The sequence below is a fragment of the Eriocheir sinensis genome, chromosome 32, assembly GCF_024679095.1.
Source record: "Eriocheir sinensis breed Jianghai 21 chromosome 32, ASM2467909v1, whole genome shotgun sequence".
NCBI classification, from domain to species: domain Eukaryota; kingdom Metazoa; phylum Arthropoda; class Malacostraca; order Decapoda; family Varunidae; genus Eriocheir; species Eriocheir sinensis.
The window spans coordinates 13,097,926-13,119,299 of NC_066540.1; the positions used below are offsets into that span (position 1 = coordinate 13,097,926).

The window sequence follows — 21,374 nt, forward strand, 5'->3', positions numbered from 1 at the left end:
GGTATTGATGGAACTGATGATGATGGAGTGGCCTAAGAATGGAAGGTATATTGTGTTGACGTGTACTTTTTTTTTCAATCAAATGTTCAAGGACGAGAAGTAAGGGAAGGTAAAATGTGTAAAAGAGAAGGGAATGGAGGAAAAGAGAAGGGAAGGGAAGACAGAGTGGGAGGAAAAGGAGAACAAGGGAAGAGTTAGCCAGGAAGGGGAAGGGAGGCGAAGGGAAGGAAAAGGAAATATAGAGGTGTAGGAATTTTCTCGCACGCGCAAAATAGCTCGCAGAGAGAGGTTCAACTTGCTTACTTGTTCCATATTTCACTCACCGCTATCGTTTACTTGTCTTGTTTCGGCTCCAATACACGACACACACATCAGAGAAACCCTTATCATCAAGAGAAAGCTTTATAACAAACAAATAGGGCAGATAACCCCACGTTGATGTTCACTCAGTTCCTGTTTGTTTGGTCTATTGGTCTGATGTGTTGCCTTTTGCCAGTAATATCAACCATCACAAAGATCACAGGTGGACAACACTACAGAAAAAAAAAAAACAGGCAAATCAATAGGTTTTCCCTGGTGTGTAATCCTCAGTTCGGATGAGCGGTGGACAGAAGAGCGACTTTTTTTTTTTTTCTTTTTTTTAATCAAGCGTATAGTACGAAGAGGAAGTGTGTTGTGGTGAAGGTGCAGGTGGGGAAATATGAAAGACGGTAGGAGTGCTTATTTCTGCGAGGAGGTATTTCTCGACACACCTGGCCACAGCTCTGCCGTTAACACAACCCAGCGGATGGTAACATATCGTCGTTTACCATTCATAAACTAACAGAGGACCGCCTTGATATTATTCATAGTAACATGCTGCCGCTAAAATAAAAAGAAGTTGCCGCCTCTGAAATAGCAATCCATCACCGCTAAAGATGGCAGCTTATCTCCATTAAAATATTAACCTATCGACGCTTGCTCAGTAATCTATCGCCGTCCGGGCTGCTCAATAGTGACGGAAGTGTTCGATAATCACAGAGTCGCTGCTCGGTGAATACCCCCTCCGACAAGGCTCAGCGGATAGCCATGCTCAACATTAATAACAATCCGTAACAGTTTCAGGGCATGAGCGGGTAGAGTGGCATACTTATTACCCTTATTGGCCCTTATTACCTCCATGGTGGTATATATGAGTTACCGTACATGCGGCATAGAGTTCATATTAAACCGACCGGCCCTTATGTACCCACGGCTCCGGACAAGACAACATCACTTAGATAAGCTTGAAATTCGACTCGTTAATATAAGTGTTGAGGACCTCGTTGAAAAGTTCGTCTTCCCGCCTTTCCTTCGCCTGGTGTAACGAATCTTTATTTACCGGAACCTGGCGTATGTGTGAAGCCGTATATCAACAAAGACAATGGTGACAGGCGTATCAGTGAACGATTAACACACACACACACACACACACACACACACACACACACACACACACACACACACACACACACACACACACACACACACACACACACTTCCTGCTATAAAAAAAAAAAAGTCTTCCAAATATGTCGAGGCCGGTCTGGCGTAGGCTCCCCCGCGTCCGTGTCCTGTCCGTGTTCCAGCAGCAGGCAAGTCCTATATAACCCGTAATTGTAACCGTTTTTCATCTGCTTTACATTCCTGTGCCGCCTCTGTGAACCTTCTATATCTATGGTGGAGGTTGATCTCTGTATTGGTAACGTTTATTATATCTGTTTTTCATTCCTTAGATTACAAGACATAACACATCGGTTCGGAACATATATACAATGCTGATCTAGGTTTAACTCTTACATCTGGCATGAGACACTCGTAGTCGAATGGTTGATGTTCATTCTCGTGTCTCAAGAAGAATTAATTTTATTTTTTTATTATTTTTTTAATCAAAGAAGGAAGCTCTAAGGCAAATTGAAATAAAAATTCCTTTTGCCCCGTCAAAAGATAATAGCAAGGTCTGAGATTGAGCGTCACGTAGCTCCAGCCTTGAGTTACATAATTCCTGTTGCGAGTCATTTGTTGAAAAAAAATGTGGAGTAATGCAGGAAAGTTAACATTCCCCACTAAATATACCGAAACATTCTTGCGAAAAAAGAACCTTCTCACTTTTATGTACAATTCGCAAGCGCCACTAACGAGCAGAGCCGTCCACCAGGCCCCTCAGGAGTGCCTACCGGCGATATGTACAACACGCACACACACACACACACAAAAAAAAAAAGGTATACGAATCATTAAGTCAGTGTAATCAATTATGGCATGCCCCACGTATTTCCTGTGGGGATAAATTCATCCCTTCCCGTGATGACGTCACAGATCCACGACGAGACTCCAGCTTGGGAGGAGGATGCACAGGCCCTCCTTAAATAAGCCATCTTGACCCACAAATGCCACAGCTCAACGCTCAGCCCTCATACTGCCAGACTGCTCCGGAACAGGTCCAGTGTTTTTGGTAATTTCCGGCACCTACACAGTGTTTTGTACTGGTAAGCGTTATTTGCCGCCACAACCAGGGAAGTGTGTTGAATGTGAACCTGTGATCGAAAACTCAACACGAGCAAAATCAAGGAAATTATAGCGATTTGAAGTCGAGGAAAATAATTTGTATATTTCACTCGGCAATCATCTTGTTAAATGAACACTTTTATGGAATTGTTCTATGCGCATGTGGAAATGTGTCGTGAAAGGCGATGGTGGGCTCAGTTGTCCTGTATCACGTAGCAGACCCATTATATCGGTTAGGAGGACAGGGCGTCAAAATAATCAGAAAAAACAAAACAGCAACGAGGGGAAAGTGACGTCACAGATCCCCCTACTTTTACCCCCCCCCAACTCTGACCTTGTGATTTAAAGGTTTGCATTCCATCGCAGCCTCACCGCCCACTCTTCCTCGGATGCTGGTGTGCGTAGCGGCATGGACGAGCTGAACCGCTGGGCCGCCCTTCACTTCCCTCCCGCTCTGAGACAGTTCAACTCATTTTGGACGTTGACAGAATGCAGTAAACATTGACAAGTCTGTATCAAGGCGGCATTCAGTGTGCTGCAACGCGAGGACACACTCCAGGTCCGTGCGTCTGGCTTATGTAGATTTTTTGTTTGTGATTTTATATTCATACTTCATGGTTGTTGTTGTTTTTTTTTTTTTACAACAAAGAAGGCAGCTCAAGGGCACAAAAAAACAATAATAAAAAAGCCCGCTAATCGCTGCTCCTAAAAAAAGAATCAGAAGAGGTGGCCAAAAGCATATATACTTCGTGCATTCTTAAAGCCCTCAGCCTCACTGGTATTCGAGTTAATTTGATGGGAAATATTTATCAGATACAATATTTGTTCATAAAGGTTATTCTGTATTCAATAACATTGCATCGGGAAATACTCAGATGTATAAAAGAATATCTGAATTAGCTTCTTGGTAGAACATGAATAAAAAGCCAAAGTATGATGAAACTGTTGAATGTTGAAACACGGTCAGATGCTGCTTATACTTCTATGTCCTTTCATCGAGGCAGCATATGGCGGCTTTCTTTCCCATCACGAAAAAAAATATATATCCTCCACAATTTATTCTTTTATCTACCGAAAATACCTACCTAAAGAATATATACATAATAAATAAAATTACCAAAACACCACCTCACAATACATTATCCAAGTCTTGATAGTCAGAGCGACCCGCCGCGCGTGAGGAGGCGAGGAGTGGCACCCGACGCCAGGGAGGGAGCCAGCCAGCCGCCACCGCCCGCCAGCCACACCCACACACGTCAGCCCGGCTCACGGCTGGGTCACGAGGGCCGAGGGGAACGTCCCTAGCTAAGTGGCTCCTTTCTCACCCCCTCCCCGGCGGCCTACTCTTCGGCCTCTCCTTCTGATACACTTAAAAGGCTTATACTGTAACTCATTTTTTAGTGGCTGTTCTCTTACCCCCCACTGACAGCTTACTCTTCGTCTGTTTCTTAGATTACAGGGGCTGTATTCTTAAACATTTTGACGGCCAAGCACACATATTTTACAAGGCTTTCCTAGGAGTTATAGGAATTTCCAGGAGTACTTTTATGGCCCTGGTGGCAGTTTGACCCTTCTTCTGTACCATGAACCTATAAAAACACTCATTAGAATCCGATTAATCTCCTCTTCGGCCTTTGGAAATAGTTGATGAGAGGGGTGGAAGCCTCTGAGAATATCGTCCCAGATTCCTTTATATTTGTGAAAGAACAATGCTGACTCCAAGGCCATACGCTAACTCCCTGCCCGCTACTCTTCGTCCATTCCTTACAGTACACTTCAAAGGATTATACAGCTGTCACATTCTTTTAGTGGATACGCTCTTATCCCCACTGATGGCGTACTCTTCGTCTATTTCTTACATTACAGTTTCCTTTATATTTGTGGAAGAACTGTGCTGACTCCAAGGCCATGTGCTGACTCCAAGGCCATACGCTAACTCCCTGCCCGCTACTCTTCGTCCATTCCTTATATAATACACTTCAAAGGATTAAACAGCTGTCATTTTCTTTTAGTGGCTACGATCTTATCCCCACTGATGGCGTACTCTTCGTCCATTCCTTATATAATACACTTCAAAGAATTAAACAGCTGTCATTTTCTTTTAGTGGCTACGATCTTATCCCCACTGATGGCGTACTCTTCGTCCATTCCTTATAATAGACATTCTTTTATATTTGCGGATGAAAAGCGTTGCGTCCAAGGCCACACGCTGACACCATGACGGGTTACTCTTCATTTCCTCGTAATACACTAAAAGGTTTGTACGGGAGCTCAGTCTATTTGTGGAGGAACAGTGCCGAGTCCAAGGCCACACGCACTCTCAGGCTTACTCTTCATTTCCTCGTTATACACTAAAAGATTAAAACGGGGACTCATTCTTTTATATTTTGGGATGAAATGCTGAGTCTAGGTCATACGCTAACCCCTTGACACCTTACTCTTCATTTCCTCGTTATACACTAAAAGGTTTAAACGGGGAGCTTACTTTTTTTATATTTTGGGATGAAGTGCTGAGTCTAGGGCTCGTATTCTTAAAAATTTCGGCGCCCTAGTACACATATTTGACAAGGCTTTCGTAGGAGTGTGGGGCGTTTCCAGGGGTAGTTTTGTGACCCTGGTGGTAGTATGCCCCTTCTACTGTACCATGAACCTAGAAGAAGCACTCATGAGAAGCCGATTGATCTTCTTTTTGGCCTTTGGAAGTAGTTGATGTAGGAGGCAGAAGTGTTTAAGAATACCAGCCTAGGTCATATGCTAACCCCCTGACACCTTACTTTTCATTTCCTTATAATACCCAGCAAAGGTTTCTACAGGGAGCACATTCTTCTGTATTTGTGAAGGACCATGACTGAACCTGTTGCACTATGTATAAGATGTAAATAAATAAAGAAGAAAGAACAATGTTGAGTCCAAGGCCGTACGCTACCCCCCCAGACAGCTTACTCTCCAATTCCTGATGATAGACTTTAATTAATAGGTTTCTACAGTGGGTTTTTTCTTGTTTGCGAATGAAGTTATAAGTCCAAGGCCACACGTTAACTCCCTGACAGCTTACTCTCCAATTCCTGATGATAGACTTTAATTAATAGGTTTCTACAGTGGTTTTTTCTTGTTTGTGAATGAAGCTTACTCTCCTTTTCCTTATATAACAGATTTTCAAAGCTTTCTACGACGGTATTTTTTTTTTTTGTGTGTGTGTGTGGATGAGTAGTGCGATTTCCAAGGCCACTAATATATCAATCAATAATTATCTACCTCTAAAGTGTAACAAGGCCGACAACAAGGTAAAATATATAATAAACTTTTTTCCTTTTGTGCCACAGTTGCGCCCAAGACCCTGCGTCAGCCCTCGCCTGTCTGTTCGTTAATGCTTGAGCGACGGCAAAAGGCGCACAGTCAATAGGAACGCGGCAAAATGCACTATGACGGGTTTTCTTATATATGTTTTTACATTACACATTTTCTTTGAAGCGTTGCAGTCCTCAGTAAATCAAGTCGAGATGTCTTCACTAATGTTCTGAGAAAGTGCGGCAAGTACTTAGCCACCAGTCACTCTTACATCATTAAAAGGAGAAGCGTGTGAGCGAAGAAGTGATGATCGAAGTGAGAGAGAAGAAGAAAAAGGACAGAAAACGAGGAACAAAGATTAACCCGGTAGCTGCGGGGATCATGTTTAAAGGGCCCCTCTAAACGAGAAAAATGAGAAAAAATCATCACTCACGCAAACCATTTCATAATATATATCAACGCATTTGTGATCAGTTTATGCATCATCTATTTTGGGGGGTTTATATCATGGCAAAAATTTGGCCCCCGTCGCTGGTACACGGTAAAGCCACAAATTTGGCCCGTCGCTGCTACACGGGTTAAAAGGAGAAGCATGAGAGCGAAGAAGTGATGATCGAAAAAGGACATAGAAAACGAGGAACAAAGATTAAACTCACAGCATAAAAAAAGTGATGAAAAAACGTCCTGACTTTATTTTAATCTTGAACTGAGTGGTGAAGCCTCGCTCGATATTGACAAGTGGCGATGCTTTACTGATAATATGAAGGCTCTGTTTGGCAGCGAATCCATACAGCTAATAATTATGAAAAGGCATGCGCGGAGAGTTTCCATTTTAGAGCGAAGACACAAGTGGCGATGCTTCCCTAATAATATGAAGGCTCCGTTTGGTAGCAGGTCCACACACACCCAATAATAATAAAGAGGTATACGAACAGCTTCCTTTTAAGAGCGACGATACACGGCGAGATATAGTACGGGGGTGGCAACGTTGTAAACACACCCTCAGCGCTATTATTTTCTCGAGTAAACACGTGTTGCATTGTTCCGGGGGTGGGGGGGGGGGGGGTTAATTATGGTTTATCACGAAAGGTATTGACGTTATGGTGGCTCGGTGACGCACTCTCTCTCTCTCTCTCTCTCTCTCTCTCTCTCTCTCTCTCTCTCTCTCTCTCTCTCTCTCTCTCACCTGCCCATCCATCAGTCTCTCATGCAAAATTAACATCACTTCCGCCACTGCACTTTTATCCCAGAAATGTCACGACTGAAACGCCTCACGAAACCTTTGCTTAGCTACCCTGTGTGTGTGTGTGTGTGTGTGTGTGTGTGTGTGTGTGTGTGTGTGTGTGTGTGCTTTAAATGCGTCGCAGCGGAAATTTGTGAAGCATTTTTTTTCTTATAGGGTTCAAAATACAGAAATCTCAATCTCAGTAGTATTAAGAAAAAGAAGAAGAAAAAGAAGAAGAAGAAGAAGAAGAAGAAACATTGTACAGTCGGGCATAGTAAAAGAGAATACCTAATAGACGAATCGAAAGGTTGACGGAGCAGTGTTTCGCCCATCCCTCCCCCCCTTCCTTAAGTCACACATACTTATCCCACCACTGAATACTGCATGTTACAGGGTCTCTCTCTCTCTCTCTCTCTCTCTCTCTCTCTCTCTCTCTCTCTCTCTCTCTCTCTCTCTCTCTCTCTCTCTCTCCAGCATTCATTATGACAAAATATGGGTAGTGAGAGAGGAATGAGGGGGATGGAATGAGGAGGATGGAATGAGGGGGATGTAATGAGGAGGATGGAATGAGGGGGATGGAATGAGGAGGGTGGAATGAGGGGGATGGAATGAGGAGGGTGGAATGAGGAGGAGGAATGCAGACTCAGGTTACTGGTTCGCGTTATGATACTCTGACGTATACAGCAGTTTTAGACACAGTGTCGTAAGCACGTCCCAACACCGCCACCAGAATAGTAAACCGCTCTTGTTATTTTGAATGCGGCGTCGAAGAGGTTGAGGTGTTCTTGAGTAACCGGAGGGAGTAGAACGGGCCCTATAAGACAAATGTTATTCACCCCCACGCCAACACGGGATGGTCTGAACAAGGTGCTCCATAATACTATATCATTCTACTTCTAAGACACATGAAAACCCGATGGTCCCACAAGCCTTATTTAACACAGACATGGAAAGCGCAATACCCTATTCAAACACACACACACACACACACACACATTTATTGCCAGTTTAAGTAAGTTCATTAACCATAATCGTAGGTATATACAGCTGTGAAAAGTACAAGCATTAACATGAAAAGAATTAAATACCCGAGTCACGTGTCATGCACCTCATCTGATCACGTGCTGGACTCGCAATCGCCGGCCGGTACCCTGGAGCTGCAGAGTGACGGACCTGTCAGCAGAACGTTTTAGCCTCAGCACGGCTCAAAAAAGACCTCCAGAATGGCTAACTGAACACGCCACAACAGCACGAAGGTGTGTGTGTGTGTGTGTGTGTTCGCAAGTGTTCCAACAAGTGTGCCGGGGTGCGGGGCTATTACACTGGGCAAATTCTCCGTGGATCTTCAGTCAAACCACGATTTCCGCTAACGTGGTTCTCATTTGTTTCTTGTTATTACTGGTGCTGATGATGGTGAGTAATACCGTCGTCCTTCGGTGAAATCTATCGTAGCTTTGGAAGATCGTGGATACGTCAGAAAACCACGGAAATATAAGAACCACGCCAGCGGAAATCATGGTTTGACTGAAGATCCACGGAAAATTTGCCCAGTGTAATAGCCCAGGAGGATAATGTATTACCCTGCCCTCTCCCTACACTGGTGGCAGGATGAAGGCTAATATCTTGCCTTCCACCACATAGATGCAGAAGTAAAAACAACAGGGTATTTAACAGCACTTCGCCCATTCGTTGTTTTGTTACGTACACTTTTATCAAGCAGAAGAGTGGTGGCTCCCTAAACCCACCCGTCAGCCTTATCTACCACGTGGGAGAGTGGTAGCTTTTTCAACCTTTTAACCCATCCTTCAGCCTTGTCTATCACACCAGCCTTGTCTATCACACCATGAGCTAAATAATGCAACGATTCAAGTAGTAGTAGTTGTATAGTATTAGTAGTAGTAGTAGTAGTAATAGGAGCAGTAAGTAGCGGACTTTTTTTTTTCATTATTGTTTTTTTTTTTTTTTTACGCCCTTGCACTGTCTCCTCTGCTGTAAAAAAAATAGTGGTAGTGGTGGTGACAGTAGTAGTAGTAGTAGTAGTAGTAGTAGTAGTAGTAGTAAACACAAACCATAATAGCTACTTGCAATCTCGGTATTTAATGGCTAAAAACATATATTTCCTAACTATTAAGCGCACGCCTATAAACATCACATGGCCTATTGTATTAATTTAAGGTAAAGTCTGTGTTCCATCCTGCCACACTAAGGTAGATTGAGGGGACTACCCGAACCGCGAGTTGGGTAAGCAGGATATAGGTGTTTAGGTAATGAGGGGCGTGGAGGAGTGAGTGTACAGCCCACACGCTTGGTTAGGTTACATTTTGGGACCCAACAGTCACCTTCGAAGAGACACAGCTCCCCCATGGGTACACGTTCTACCATGACTAACAGGGAGAGGAGAGCATATGCAACACACACACACACACACACACACACACACACACACACACATACGCACACACACACACAGGGCGGGGAGGTTCAAAAACGCCGGCAACGCAATACAACCACGCCTCGCCACACACTAAACACAAAGCAGTCCTCGCAACACACCAACAGGCGCTCCGCAACACTCACCACGTGAAGGCGTTACGGTGCTGCCCCTCCGCCGGCACAGGAAGCTACAGGTAGAACGTTCACGTGTGGTAGAGCGCTGACCTGCAGGTAACGAAGCACAGCACACCCTTCTCCCACGGCTACTGGAGTGACACTGAGTCTGCTTGGTGTGAGGGAGGGGCTGCGGGTGGTGAGGGTGTGGGAGGGAGTGTGCGAGGCCACGCCACCGGCTGAGCTAGCTGGTTGCATGCCGGCCGGCACCTACAGAGAGTGGAGGTAGTGGTGGTGGAGGTAGTGGAGCCCCGTCGCAGTACATCCCGCCTAGCCTAGATATCAAGTGTAGAGTGAGTGAGACAGACAGGGGGTGGAGGTGCAGGGGTGGCGGAGCTTAAACAGGCTGGAGGTTGAAGGAGGAGGAGACACCGCATATGAGACGAGAGGCAGATAATCATGGAGGAAGTATAGGGGAGGGAGGGCAGGGTGGTGGAAGGGAGAGAAGAGGGCCTAGGAAATGATAATGTGGAAATATGGAGGGAGGAGGGAGGACGAGGGGACGGAGTGAGGCAGGTCGGTAGGAAGAGGAGGAGGAGGAGGAATGGGAGGAGGAGTGAGGCAGACAGGGGAGTGGAGGAGGAAGTGGAAGAAAAGGAGGGGGAGAAGGTGAGTCAGGAGAAGACAGGTAGGGGGGTGGAGGAGGAAGAGGAAGAAGAGGAGGAGGGGGAGAAAAGGTATCGAAGAATGGAGTAGCAAGCAAGCGAGGAAGAGGAGGAGGAGGAAGAGTAGGAGGAGGAGGACGAGTGTTACGGAAAGGGAGAGAAACAGGGATGAGGCAGAGTTAGCTAAAGGTGGCAGAGGGGAGAGAGAGAAGAGGGGTGGGTGGGGGAGAGGGGAGGGGGGGAAGGGAAGGGTGCCACAAACGAGGGAATGAGGGGGGGTGGGAAAGGGGGGCCCGTGGGGTGAGTAAAGCTGTCAGGTGGTATACAGAGGTGGAGGTTATGGTCGTGGTGATGTTGCAGGAGTGGGTTGTTGATAGGGTGTCACAGGAGGAGGGAGGTGAGTGAGTAGGGAGGACTAGAGGAGCAGGTGTTGGTGGGAGGGGTGATGTTGCGAGGGGATGACAAGAGGAGAGGCTGGCAGGGTGGGCAAGGACAGGGTAAGGACAAGATAAGGGCGGGGCGTTGCAGAGATATGAGGAGGGGTGAGGAAGTATGGCAGCTGGTTGTGGTGATGGAGGAACTGGCAGGGTTGACGAGGACAGGGTAAGGGCAGGGAGACAGGGCGTTGCAGAGGAGAAAATGAGACTGGGGGTGAGCAAGTCTAGCAGCTGGTCGTGGTGGTGGTGGGAGAAATGTTTGGGTGAAGAGGGGAATAGGGTGCCAGGGTGGACCAGTACAGGGTAAGGGCAGGGAGGCGGGGCGTTGTAGAAATGAGAGAGGGGTGAACAAGTCTGACAGTACATTGTAGTAGATGGTAGTGGGAGTAACGTTGGTGATGGAAGACAGGGTTGACAAGGACAGGGTAAGGGTATTGTGGTGCAGGGGAGGATGTGAGGGGGCAGGCACTGTTGATGTGTGAGTGGGGCTGAGAAAAGTGGTGTTACAGAAGGTAAACATCACCAATAATAACCCCACTGTCTCCTGCATACATAGTTCACCTCTTAAGTCTTGCGTTACTAAGTTTCGGTGATACGGTTGAGTCCATGATAACTTGTTTTAAGGTTCAATGGAGAAAAGATGTAAGACTTTTCAAACTTGCCACGTATGCGGGCTACAAGTTGGCAGATTTGCTAGACTAAAGATGTACCACAGTTATCACAGCGACAAATGACTGACACCCACGCTCACTTATATCTCCCACTCGAGAGTAACTTGACCTCATAATGAAGACAAGGACGAGCAAGGAGGATCATAACGCCTTGTTCGGGGGTGAGGTGAGCTGTGGCTTGGCCCTACCTGGCACCTAAGCGAGGTTCAAACGCCACTGGTTGGGAGATGCACCTGTGGCTCGGCTCGCTTCCCGTGTAAAGGTGAACTGTGACTCCCCTGCCTCTGAACTGTGCTTATTTGTTTTTTTTTGGGAAAGAATAAAACAGCGAGGGAGGAGGTCGCTGTATGCCGGTCACCTTAATACTAAAGATGAATAAATATGTGCATGCCAAAATAAATATACACTATTCATTTCAGTGGTCGATTCTTCTCTTCTTCAATACGTCTTGCAGCGTGTGTGTGTGTGTGTGTGTGTGTGTGTGTGTGTGTGTGTGTGTGTGTGTGTACCTAGATCTATACACCTACGAATCTTCCACCGTGAAAAAAAAAGCACCACATGTCTTCAGAGCATGCAGAAGAGAATTAAATACTGAATAGGTACACACTAAATCGCGGCAAGTAGTCTTTGTGTCATATAAGCACGTGAATAAGCGTGACACCCAATGCCTGACCACGCTCACGACGACTCGGGTCACACACACACACACACACACACACACACACACACACACACAAACACACAGAGAGAGAGAGAGAGAGAGAGAGAGACCTATCACCCTTTTTCCTTCTCCCCAGCCGTACAGTCATAGTAAAGGGCACAACACACTCTCTCTCTCTCTCTCTGTCCACTATCTAATCTTTTCTCCCTTCCCTTATAATGTAATTTTCCTGTCATTTAGGCAATTGCCGCGTCTTTTCCTTCCTCTCGCCTTATCATCTCCCCTCAACTTAATCCTTCCTTCATTTCCGAGACCCTGACACTTTTTTATTTATTTTTTAGTATACTGTTCCGTTTCTTCACACCTCTTTTTTAAACGTTCTATCTATATTCTATCACGTCTCACCTTTTAATCACCGTTACACGCATTCTTCCCTCAGTATACGGTACATCTTGCCTTTCCGCCCTCCCTTCTCCCCTGTACCCTAACCTCCCTGCAAGTCTAGGTTACAGTATTCGTCCGCTTCGTTTCTTCACTTCCCGGCTCCCCATTATTATAGACGCGAGTTACTCCCCTCTGCAGTATGTCTCTCCCGTAGTCATTATCTTCCCTCCTATCCCATCCCCTCCCCTGTACCCTAAGCACCTCGTGAATGCAGATTATTAAAGTATTCGTTTGCTCCGTTTCTTCACTTCCTGCCCCTCAACCAACCTAATATACTGCCTTTTTATCCCCCTCTACAGTGTGTCTTCCCTTCCCGTAGTTGTTCATCAGCCATCCTCAGCCTTTACCCTCCAGTTTGGCCCCCTCATGAGTGTGTGTACCACCCCTCAATTCCTATAAACACCCTTATTATTTCCCTCTACAGTATGTCTTTCTTTCCCTTCGTCTTTCATTAACCATCCTCTGTCGCTTCTACTTTCTTCACACCTCGCCTTCTCACCCGAATATGTGTGTACCACCTCTAAACTCATATACACTTATAATTTTCCTCAACAGTACGTCTTCCTCTCCCTTCGTCCTTAACCATCCTCTGCCTACACTGCTTTCTGAACACCTCGCCTTCTCACCCGAATATGTGTGTACCACCTCTAAACTCATATACACTTATAATTTTCCTCTACAGTACGTCGACCTCTCCCTTCGTCCTTAACCATCCTCTGCCTACACCCATTCGTTCCATAACATCTCACCCTCTCACAAACCTTAAACATGTACCGCCCTTCAACTTAATACACCCTAAGTGTTTCTCTCTCTACCTATATTCATTACTTCTTCTCCTCCCGCAGTCCTCTGTTCAAACCTTTCCGTTCCTTACCACCTCGCCCCCTCACCAATGTGTATACAGTTATGCAGCCGCCTGTCAGTCACGTAACAAACCCATCCCGTGACACACCACCACCCTGGGAGACTCATATTTTTCTCTCTTAAAAGTCGTATGCACAAAAGCAGTCAGTCAGTTAGTCAGCCTTAGTCAGCGGTTTTATTTAGCTTCTTTCATGCAGAAGACTCTCCCTCCCTCCTCTCCACACACACACACACACACACACACACACACAGACAGACAGACAGACAGACACACACACACACAGTAGTAGTAGTAGTAGTAGTAGTAGTAGTAGTAGTAGTAGTAGTAGTAGTAGTAGTAGTAGTAGTAGTAGTAGTTTATCGACAAAAAATCAAAACAAATACAATATAAATACAACTGACATTTATATTTCATTCATAATAGAAATGAAGTAACAACCCTCCCCCCCCCCCACACACACCCACAAACAAACAAACAAGCAAACATTCTACAGCCCTCACGCCTAATAATAGAGCACACGAGCCATTGCCGAGAAGTGCACAACGCAGCGTCCCTTGGCCCCCGCAAGCGTGGGGAGGGATTATTGTGAGCCGTGACGCGGCGTGAAAAAACGTGCGAACCGAATGAGTGGCAAGTTAGTGGTGCTGTGGCCTCTCCAGCGTGAAGGGTATCCATGATTATACAGGTAACGGTACAGGTATGAGCCACGCATGTATGGGAACGATGAGGACAAAATGGTCGGTATTATAAGATACTTTCGCTTCTCACATCAGCTATTTCTAAAGGTCAAAGAGGGGGTCAGTCAGGTTCTAATGAGTGTTTCTTCAGGGTCATGGTACAGAGGAAGGGTCATTGAACTACTCTTGGAAATGCCCACAACTCCTACGAAAGACTTGTCAAATATGTGTTCTTGGGCGGCGAAATGTTTTATAATACGACCCGATGTGTTGCAGAACGGATCACAGACGAAAAGCAATGGTAAGGAGGACCGATAAAGGAGAAAGCAAAGATGAGTCGCGTTCCCTCGTTAAACGTATGTATGAAGATCTTAATAACGATATGGATTTGTAAACGCAAGAAAGACTAAGAATATGTGATAGAGAAGTGATTCACAAAATATCAACAGCGGAAGGAAGGAAAACCGATCATGACGGAAACCGCGATGAGTCACTCCGCTTCCCTCAAGGCATGTGACCAAGAATCATGTCATAACGATGGAACAAAGGGAGGCAAATTACGGCGATGTGAGGAGCCTCTATTTCCCCTGAGGAGTATGGGAAAGGTCACTGAGAAGGCAGAAGAAAGCCGCAAAAATAAAGAAAAGACTGAAGAGGGGAAAATCCCGGGTTGGAAAATAATCGCTACTTTAGGATGAATTTGTCCCCTTCCTGCCAGGTAAAAAAAGTATAAATGAATAGTACGCATCCGGTGAGTGCTGTTTTAAAGAATGAGTGCAGAGAACAGCAGGACGACTGAGCCGGTATGACGCAAGTCCATGGAGGAAGAAGATCCTGGAGAAGGCGAGGCAGGAGGGCAGAGGGACAGGCAAACTTAGATTTGAGTGAGTCCTGAGCGGCGGAAGACTTCGTGATGAGTCCTTGATATACTGTATTCATATAAAAATATTTCAAAATTTAAATCTATAGAAATGTAACGAATTATTTACGAAACGAATTTTACGATGAAAATACTTTTGGAAGAATGTTAAATAATTCCATTATTATTTTTTTTTTCAAATAATGAACTGGCCTTTCGTTAGTATAGCATCATGACTGTGCCCTCACAGATTGAAGGGGATTTTTTCTCTTTTTTTTTTTTTTTTTACATTCAAATGCTATTTATTATTGTGTATCACAGCATAACGATATTTATATGACCTTATTCCATGGCATGTAATGCTTGTCTTTGGATAAATCTTAAATCTTCATATATGTTTTTATTCAGTCAATCTTTTAGATAATAACAGCACTTACGGATCATTATACTTAATACAGTCGGTCTGCATGCCAGGTCAATATGCCACCTGTCATTAGCTGTCTGCGAGGTAATTATCTGATATTACAAAAATATGCAATTATGTCAACAGCTGGCAAACCTACCACCTCTTCCTCATTGATAGCAAAGCCCACGCACTCCCTTTGCGGGCCACGCGGCGCTGTACACGAGCAATGGCGTCACAGATACAGGCTGACTGAAGTGAGTCATGCTGTGATGATGAATTTCAGGGACTGCTAAAGTGGATATTATTAGGTAAGAGTGCAGTAATAGCACACTGTTCTACTTAAAGAATTACTCTCACTAAGCACCTTAATAACCTTTGATAACCCACCCTAACCTACAAACATAGCTATATATCCTTTCATTGTGTAAAGAATAAATTGCAGTCAGTCACCACAACTTTTACGCTGGATCATGCTGGAAACCTTTTGCGGCGACGAGTTTCTGCTTCATTCATGTGAAGGAACCCAATGCAGAACAATGCTGTTTGGCAGTATAGTGTAAGTTGCTTTCAATTATTCATCCATCCATTATTATCCAACTACAAACAGATTCCCATGCATCAGAATGGATAAACTTTTTTTCCACACTCAATGAAACATAAACCTTTCCTCTAGTACACAACTGTTCCTAATATAAAGGATGTTGCCTTATTTTTTATCTTAAATTACAAACAAAAATACTGCAAAACTTAATACTATAAAAGCTGCAATTCTAAACCTGATAGCTATTGGAAAAATTGGGCATGCCCCCATCTTGAAAAAAATACGACTGAATTTCTGATATACTTCAATGACTTGTAAATAATCCGTGAATAAACGGTCTATATTGATTTTCGTGTTGTAATTTACACAGGAAGTAGTAGAATATGACTTATAAATGCATGCAGAAACATTTAAGCTATACTAAACTCTATATCGCCAATAGTTCTTTCTGATTATGTAACAATCAAGATAGTAGTTCTCTCTCTCTCTCTCTCTCTCTCTCTCTCTCTCTCTCTCTCTCTCTCCAAGCAAGAGCGCATTGATATAAACTAGTGTAGGTATTGGTGTAGTCTGTTTCATCAGGAAATTACTGGCAGCAATGTCCCTTCTTTTTCTGCAATTTGCAACTTTTGCAGCCCATTGCTGAAATCCATCAGTTTGATTCAGCCTTTGTCCAGAAAGCACTCTGACATAATATCTTTAGTTTTCTAATAATAGCTAGAATACTGTGTTTTCTTAGCAACATTGCCATCCTATATTTATATGTATCCTATATGTAGCTACCTATATGTAACATTTATTCTGTAACACAACAAATCGTTTTCTCACACAGATATTGTGTGATGAATGAAGAAGATTTTATTCAATAAAAAAAAAAATGTCTAATTTTATTTATATTCTGGTTCACAGTGTAGCATACTTATGATTACTTTATTTGTCTCATTGTAGTACTTGACACTTTATGTACTAGTAATGTTTCAAGGTGAAATAGCATATAGGTAGTTGATATTTTATGGTTATTTTAAGGTGAGATAATATTATTTGCACATTCCATGTGGTGCTGCGACAGTGTGAGCCTTCATTAGCTGCCTCTTCGCCATTCAGAATTGAGAAAAAAGCAGGGCCGTTGAGTTTCTAATGAAACTGAGACAGACTAAAGTACCTTCCTTGAAAAAATCATTTTAGCACTAGAATATACATCAACATAAGTTAATTCTCACAACAACAGGTAAATTTACCCTTGTTAGAGCCTAGATGTCATTGACAGTCAAATTAGATCCTTCTCTAAAGCGGCCTCTGTGCTGGCAGAAAGACAGGACACAGTCTCCAGGATGCTTTCAAAACTTGGAAGGTCTGAAACAAAAAAAATCTAAATTGTGTGCTATTGAAAAACAAATTCTCATTATGACCTTGTTTACCTACTTGATATAATCAAACCCTCTGAGAACACTACACTTCACCCATTCAACCACTGCACAATCCATTCACCTTGCTGTTACACCTACCAAAACTATCATACACAATTCCATTACTTTCCCTATCCCATCTTGATACATCACATACTCCTCTCATATAAAGATACAAATATAATGAGTCTGCAAAAGGCTGGTAGCCCTATACAAGGCACCCTATGCAAACCTAACCCCACCTAACCACACTACCCTTGAATTATTTTCTTGAATGTATCTATCATATTGGCATTCACAACATGACTACCAAGCCTGTTCCACTTATCCACCACTCTACTGGTAAACCAATTCTTGCCTATGTCTTTGTTGGATCTAAATTAATCCAACTTAAATGTATTGATATGTGTCTCCTACCACCAAAACCTTATCAACATCACCCTTATTAAAGCTCTTCCTCCATTTTTAAACTTCCATCAAGTCTCCTCACATCCTTTGCCTTTCTAAAGAAAGCAAATTCAAATGTTCAAGTATACATATCATCCTATGGTAAGTTTCTCAACCCATGAATCATTTCTATCATCCTTCTCAGCACATATTCTAACATCTTGATTTCTCCTTTAAAATCTACCCTCCCACTCCCTTGTCCCTTCAACCTCTCCTTTCCCCAAGGGACAAACCTATTTCTTGATATCCATCCTTTAATAAGGGCACTAGAACTGAACCACATAATCAAGATCCTTCTTTCTCTGCCTTGAGATAGATACAATTGCCAAAGTAACCTTGACTGGGCAGTAAAATATAAGGTAAACCCTGTCACACCATTGTTCAGCTCTGGACACTCACTAAACAAAGACAACCAAATAATGTAAACAACTAAATATTAAATGTTAATGACAGGAAATATCAGTTTCATTCAATGAAGAGTTAGGGGGCATTTTTCTGATACAGCACAATAAGATAATACGAAATGATGTGAGTAATGTGATAGATCTTATCAAAGCATATGAAGACATGGACTTATTTTTGGGAAAGTGGCCATGCACTCACACCTATAAAATGTAGGAACAGAAAAAGGAGAAAAAATATTATTTACATGTATGAAAAAACAGACTATGATGGCTTGAAGAGAAAGGCATATTAATTGGGAGGAGACATAGAGAAAATTTTATAAATGCTAATGGAAAAGATTTATGAGGGAAGCAGTAAATGAATATGTACTGTACCCAAAGAAACTTATTGGGGAAGAGAAAGCAGGCAGAAATAAGGCTAAGGATACCTTAACGATAAATCATATATTATGGAGAAAATTTCAAAGGAATAGGAGACTATGGATAAGGTTAGTAAATATAAGATGAGGACGAAGAAGAATGCATACTAAGGAACAGAGGGAAAAGCCAAATATATATAAACATATTAGTCTTCTAATGTCTTAAAACCTCATTTTTCTACTATTCATTATCAGATACCAAGAGAAAATAAAAAGGTGACTAACAAACTCATTCATTTTGCAGGTCACATCATAAACATCCCTTATTACTTCATCATCACAATCAGTAATTATCGGATGCATGAGATAATTGGTGGTAACCTATGCCAAAAAATTATCCACAAAACTAGTGATTTCTGCAAAATAAATAACCCAAATTCAGAGCAGACAAATCAAAACCACCAGAAATAAGTTTTGTCCTCACAATACATAAAAATGAGGAAGAAATAAGCACTTGAACTTTCACAAGACGAGGACGGAGGACCCTGCTGCCTGACACTGATGCTACCGCCACCAACAAGAACACAATGGTCGCCAGCAGCGGTGGACTCTGTTGTCCTCACTTACTTGTGAGGACTCGTGACAAAAATTAACAGTGCAGCAAAAAGTCTATTAGTATTTATTATAAACAATTAAATCTAACCAAACTAAATCTAACCTGATGTGACCTATCTTAACTTAATGTAACCTAACCTTACCTGACTTGCGCTTCCCTGCCAAAATGCAATAAATGGAAATACATTCCTCAATATATCCCCGAAAACCACACCCAAAGAAATCAATATCTCACGAACGAGTGATTCCAGACGAGGAAGCAATACAGCACTGGTGTACGTGCACAACGTACATCACGTAGCACCAACGTGTCCTTCGCGGTAGGACGGGTGCACTTCAGGAGTAATGCCGTGAATGGGCGCCGGGTGTAAGTCGGGGGTTATGTCCCGCCCCCCGGGTGTGTGGGTGTGGTGTGAGGCTCCCGCCGCGCCCGAAGATCACCCGCCTGACTTACAAGCTCACTGAAAGTCCACTGGCTGGCGATTGCGGGTCAAGCACGTGATCAGACCCCCGCAAGTGACACACACACACACGCACACACACGGATCGGTATCACATCCTTACCTTCTTCTCTCTTCAGCACACCAAGCACTTCCTTCCCCCGCAGCCTCGCACAGCACACACACCAGACACACGCGGCGACACACCCACACGGCCGCCAGCTGCCAGCCACTCAAACAAGACGCCGCCCCGTGTTGACGGCACTGATTCTTTACTTTTAACGGACTAACAAAGACAATACGGGTTTTATATATATATATATATATATATATATATATATATATATATATATATATATATATATATATATATATATATATATATATATATATATATATATATATATTACAACAAAGGAGACGGCTCAAGGGTAACAAAAGGAATGCAAAAAAAAAAGCTCTCTACTCGCCGCTCCCATAAAAGACAATAGTAAAGAGTAGCCAAAAGAGAGGTCAGTTATGGGTGGAGAGGTGTCTTGATACACTCTTCTCGAAAAAGGTCAAGTTATAGGCAGGAGGAAATACAGACGAAGAAAGGCTGTTCCAGAGTTTACCAGTGAAGGGCAGTGAGTGCAAAATGAATATGGACGACTGACTGATGTTCTTATGCGTAAAAGTGCCATGCATGATTCGATTAGGATGTGTTGTAGCGATAAGTCACGCGCAGAATATTAACACTGGCAGCAATAAAGCCTATACTTCAGAATATGAAAAGGGGAATGCAAACCCCTTGAATAACAATGCAGGCATGAAAGATTTTGTGTGTGTGTCATCATTACTTCATTAAAACTACTTTGCCTCCAACTAACCCTCGCAATAATCTTTACTGTTTACGCTGCCTTATATTTACCTCTCAAACCGTGCGTTGCTACTGTCAGTGTGTGTCCGCAATGACCCCCCCCCCCTCTTTACCAAGCCAATGCACGGTTCACTGTTGCTTGTTCAGTCACGCTGCACCACGGGGGACACAATAAGCCATATCGTCACCTTCGTAAACAAACCGCCTAAGTCATTATTTTCTACTTTACAGGAAATCAGAAAAGAACTGTCATTATCTCATTTGTCTTAAGATTTAGGCAGAAATGAAAAGGCCAATTCTAGAACACTCAAACCCTGAATGACGAAGGCAACTATACAGAAATGGGCGTCACGTGTTGAAAAACTGATGTAGACAAAAACCTGGAAATCGGTGAAAAGTGACTTAGGCGATTGTTTTATGAGGGTGACGATAAGCTGCTGGTGTCCTGGAAACTTTAACGCAAACATCTCTTCACTGAGTGTGCTATTATATAATATCACTGAGTGGAGTTCATTATCATGCATACACCAGCCTCCTGTGATGCATTCAAGGCGAGGCTGGGAGGTGACCACGCTCTACAACTGAACCAACTGCCGGCAATGTTGTGTGGGTATGATGGGTCAGTTTTACAGTCCAGAGGCCGGATTCATCAAACCTCTTACGAGACCTGTTGTTGGTAAGTCTTCTGGTAACTCCATCATTTAGGAACGCTCTTGATCTTAAGGCGACTCAAATGGCAATGAAAGAAGTGTCGAGCAGGCCAGTACTTCATTCACTGTCATCGGAGCAGCCTAAACAAAAAGATCATTCGTAGAGGACAGATTTACTTAAAGACTTATACCAACGACCGGTCTTGTAGTGGCTTGATGAATCCGGCCCCAGTACAGCAAGTTCATAAGCTCCCAAACCAAACACAAAATACTACGAAAATTCCTTTTATTGTGTTTGCGATTGATATAAATAGGATTAAATTTTAACAAACCACACGGGAAGTCTCTCTAGTATCTGGTATTGAGAAGAAAAAACGAATCA

The 21,374-nt window shown here is 43.5% G+C and overlaps 2 protein-coding genes across 6 annotated transcripts in view; both read right to left on the reverse strand.

Annotated features, from left to right (window-relative positions):
- LOC127006161 (uncharacterized) overlaps positions 1 to 21,374 on the reverse strand; it is an 80,481-nt gene that overhangs the window by 58,540 nt on the left and 567 nt on the right. For 2 of the 5 annotated variants that reach the window (XR_007759124.1, XM_050875700.1), the window contains exon 1: positions 9,617 to 9,765. The exons of 1 other annotated variant lie outside the window; for it this stretch is intronic. The gene's annotated coding sequence lies outside the window, so the exon portion shown is untranslated. Of the gene's footprint in view, positions 1 to 9,616; positions 9,766 to 17,050; positions 17,166 to 19,607; positions 19,760 to 21,374 lie in introns of those variants that run through there. 2 more of the 5 variants (XM_050875704.1, XM_050875701.1) reach the window with 2 other exon arrangements.
- LOC127006162 (RNA-binding protein 28-like) overlaps positions 9,616 to 21,374 on the reverse strand; it is a 17,048-nt gene continuing 5,289 nt past the window's right edge. Inside the window, exon 5 of the mRNA XM_050875707.1 lies at positions 9,616 to 9,856. Coding sequence (XP_050731664.1) covers positions 9,831 to 9,856 — 26 coding nt within the window. The 3' untranslated portion in view covers positions 9,616 to 9,830. The remainder of the gene's footprint in view (positions 9,857 to 21,374) is intronic.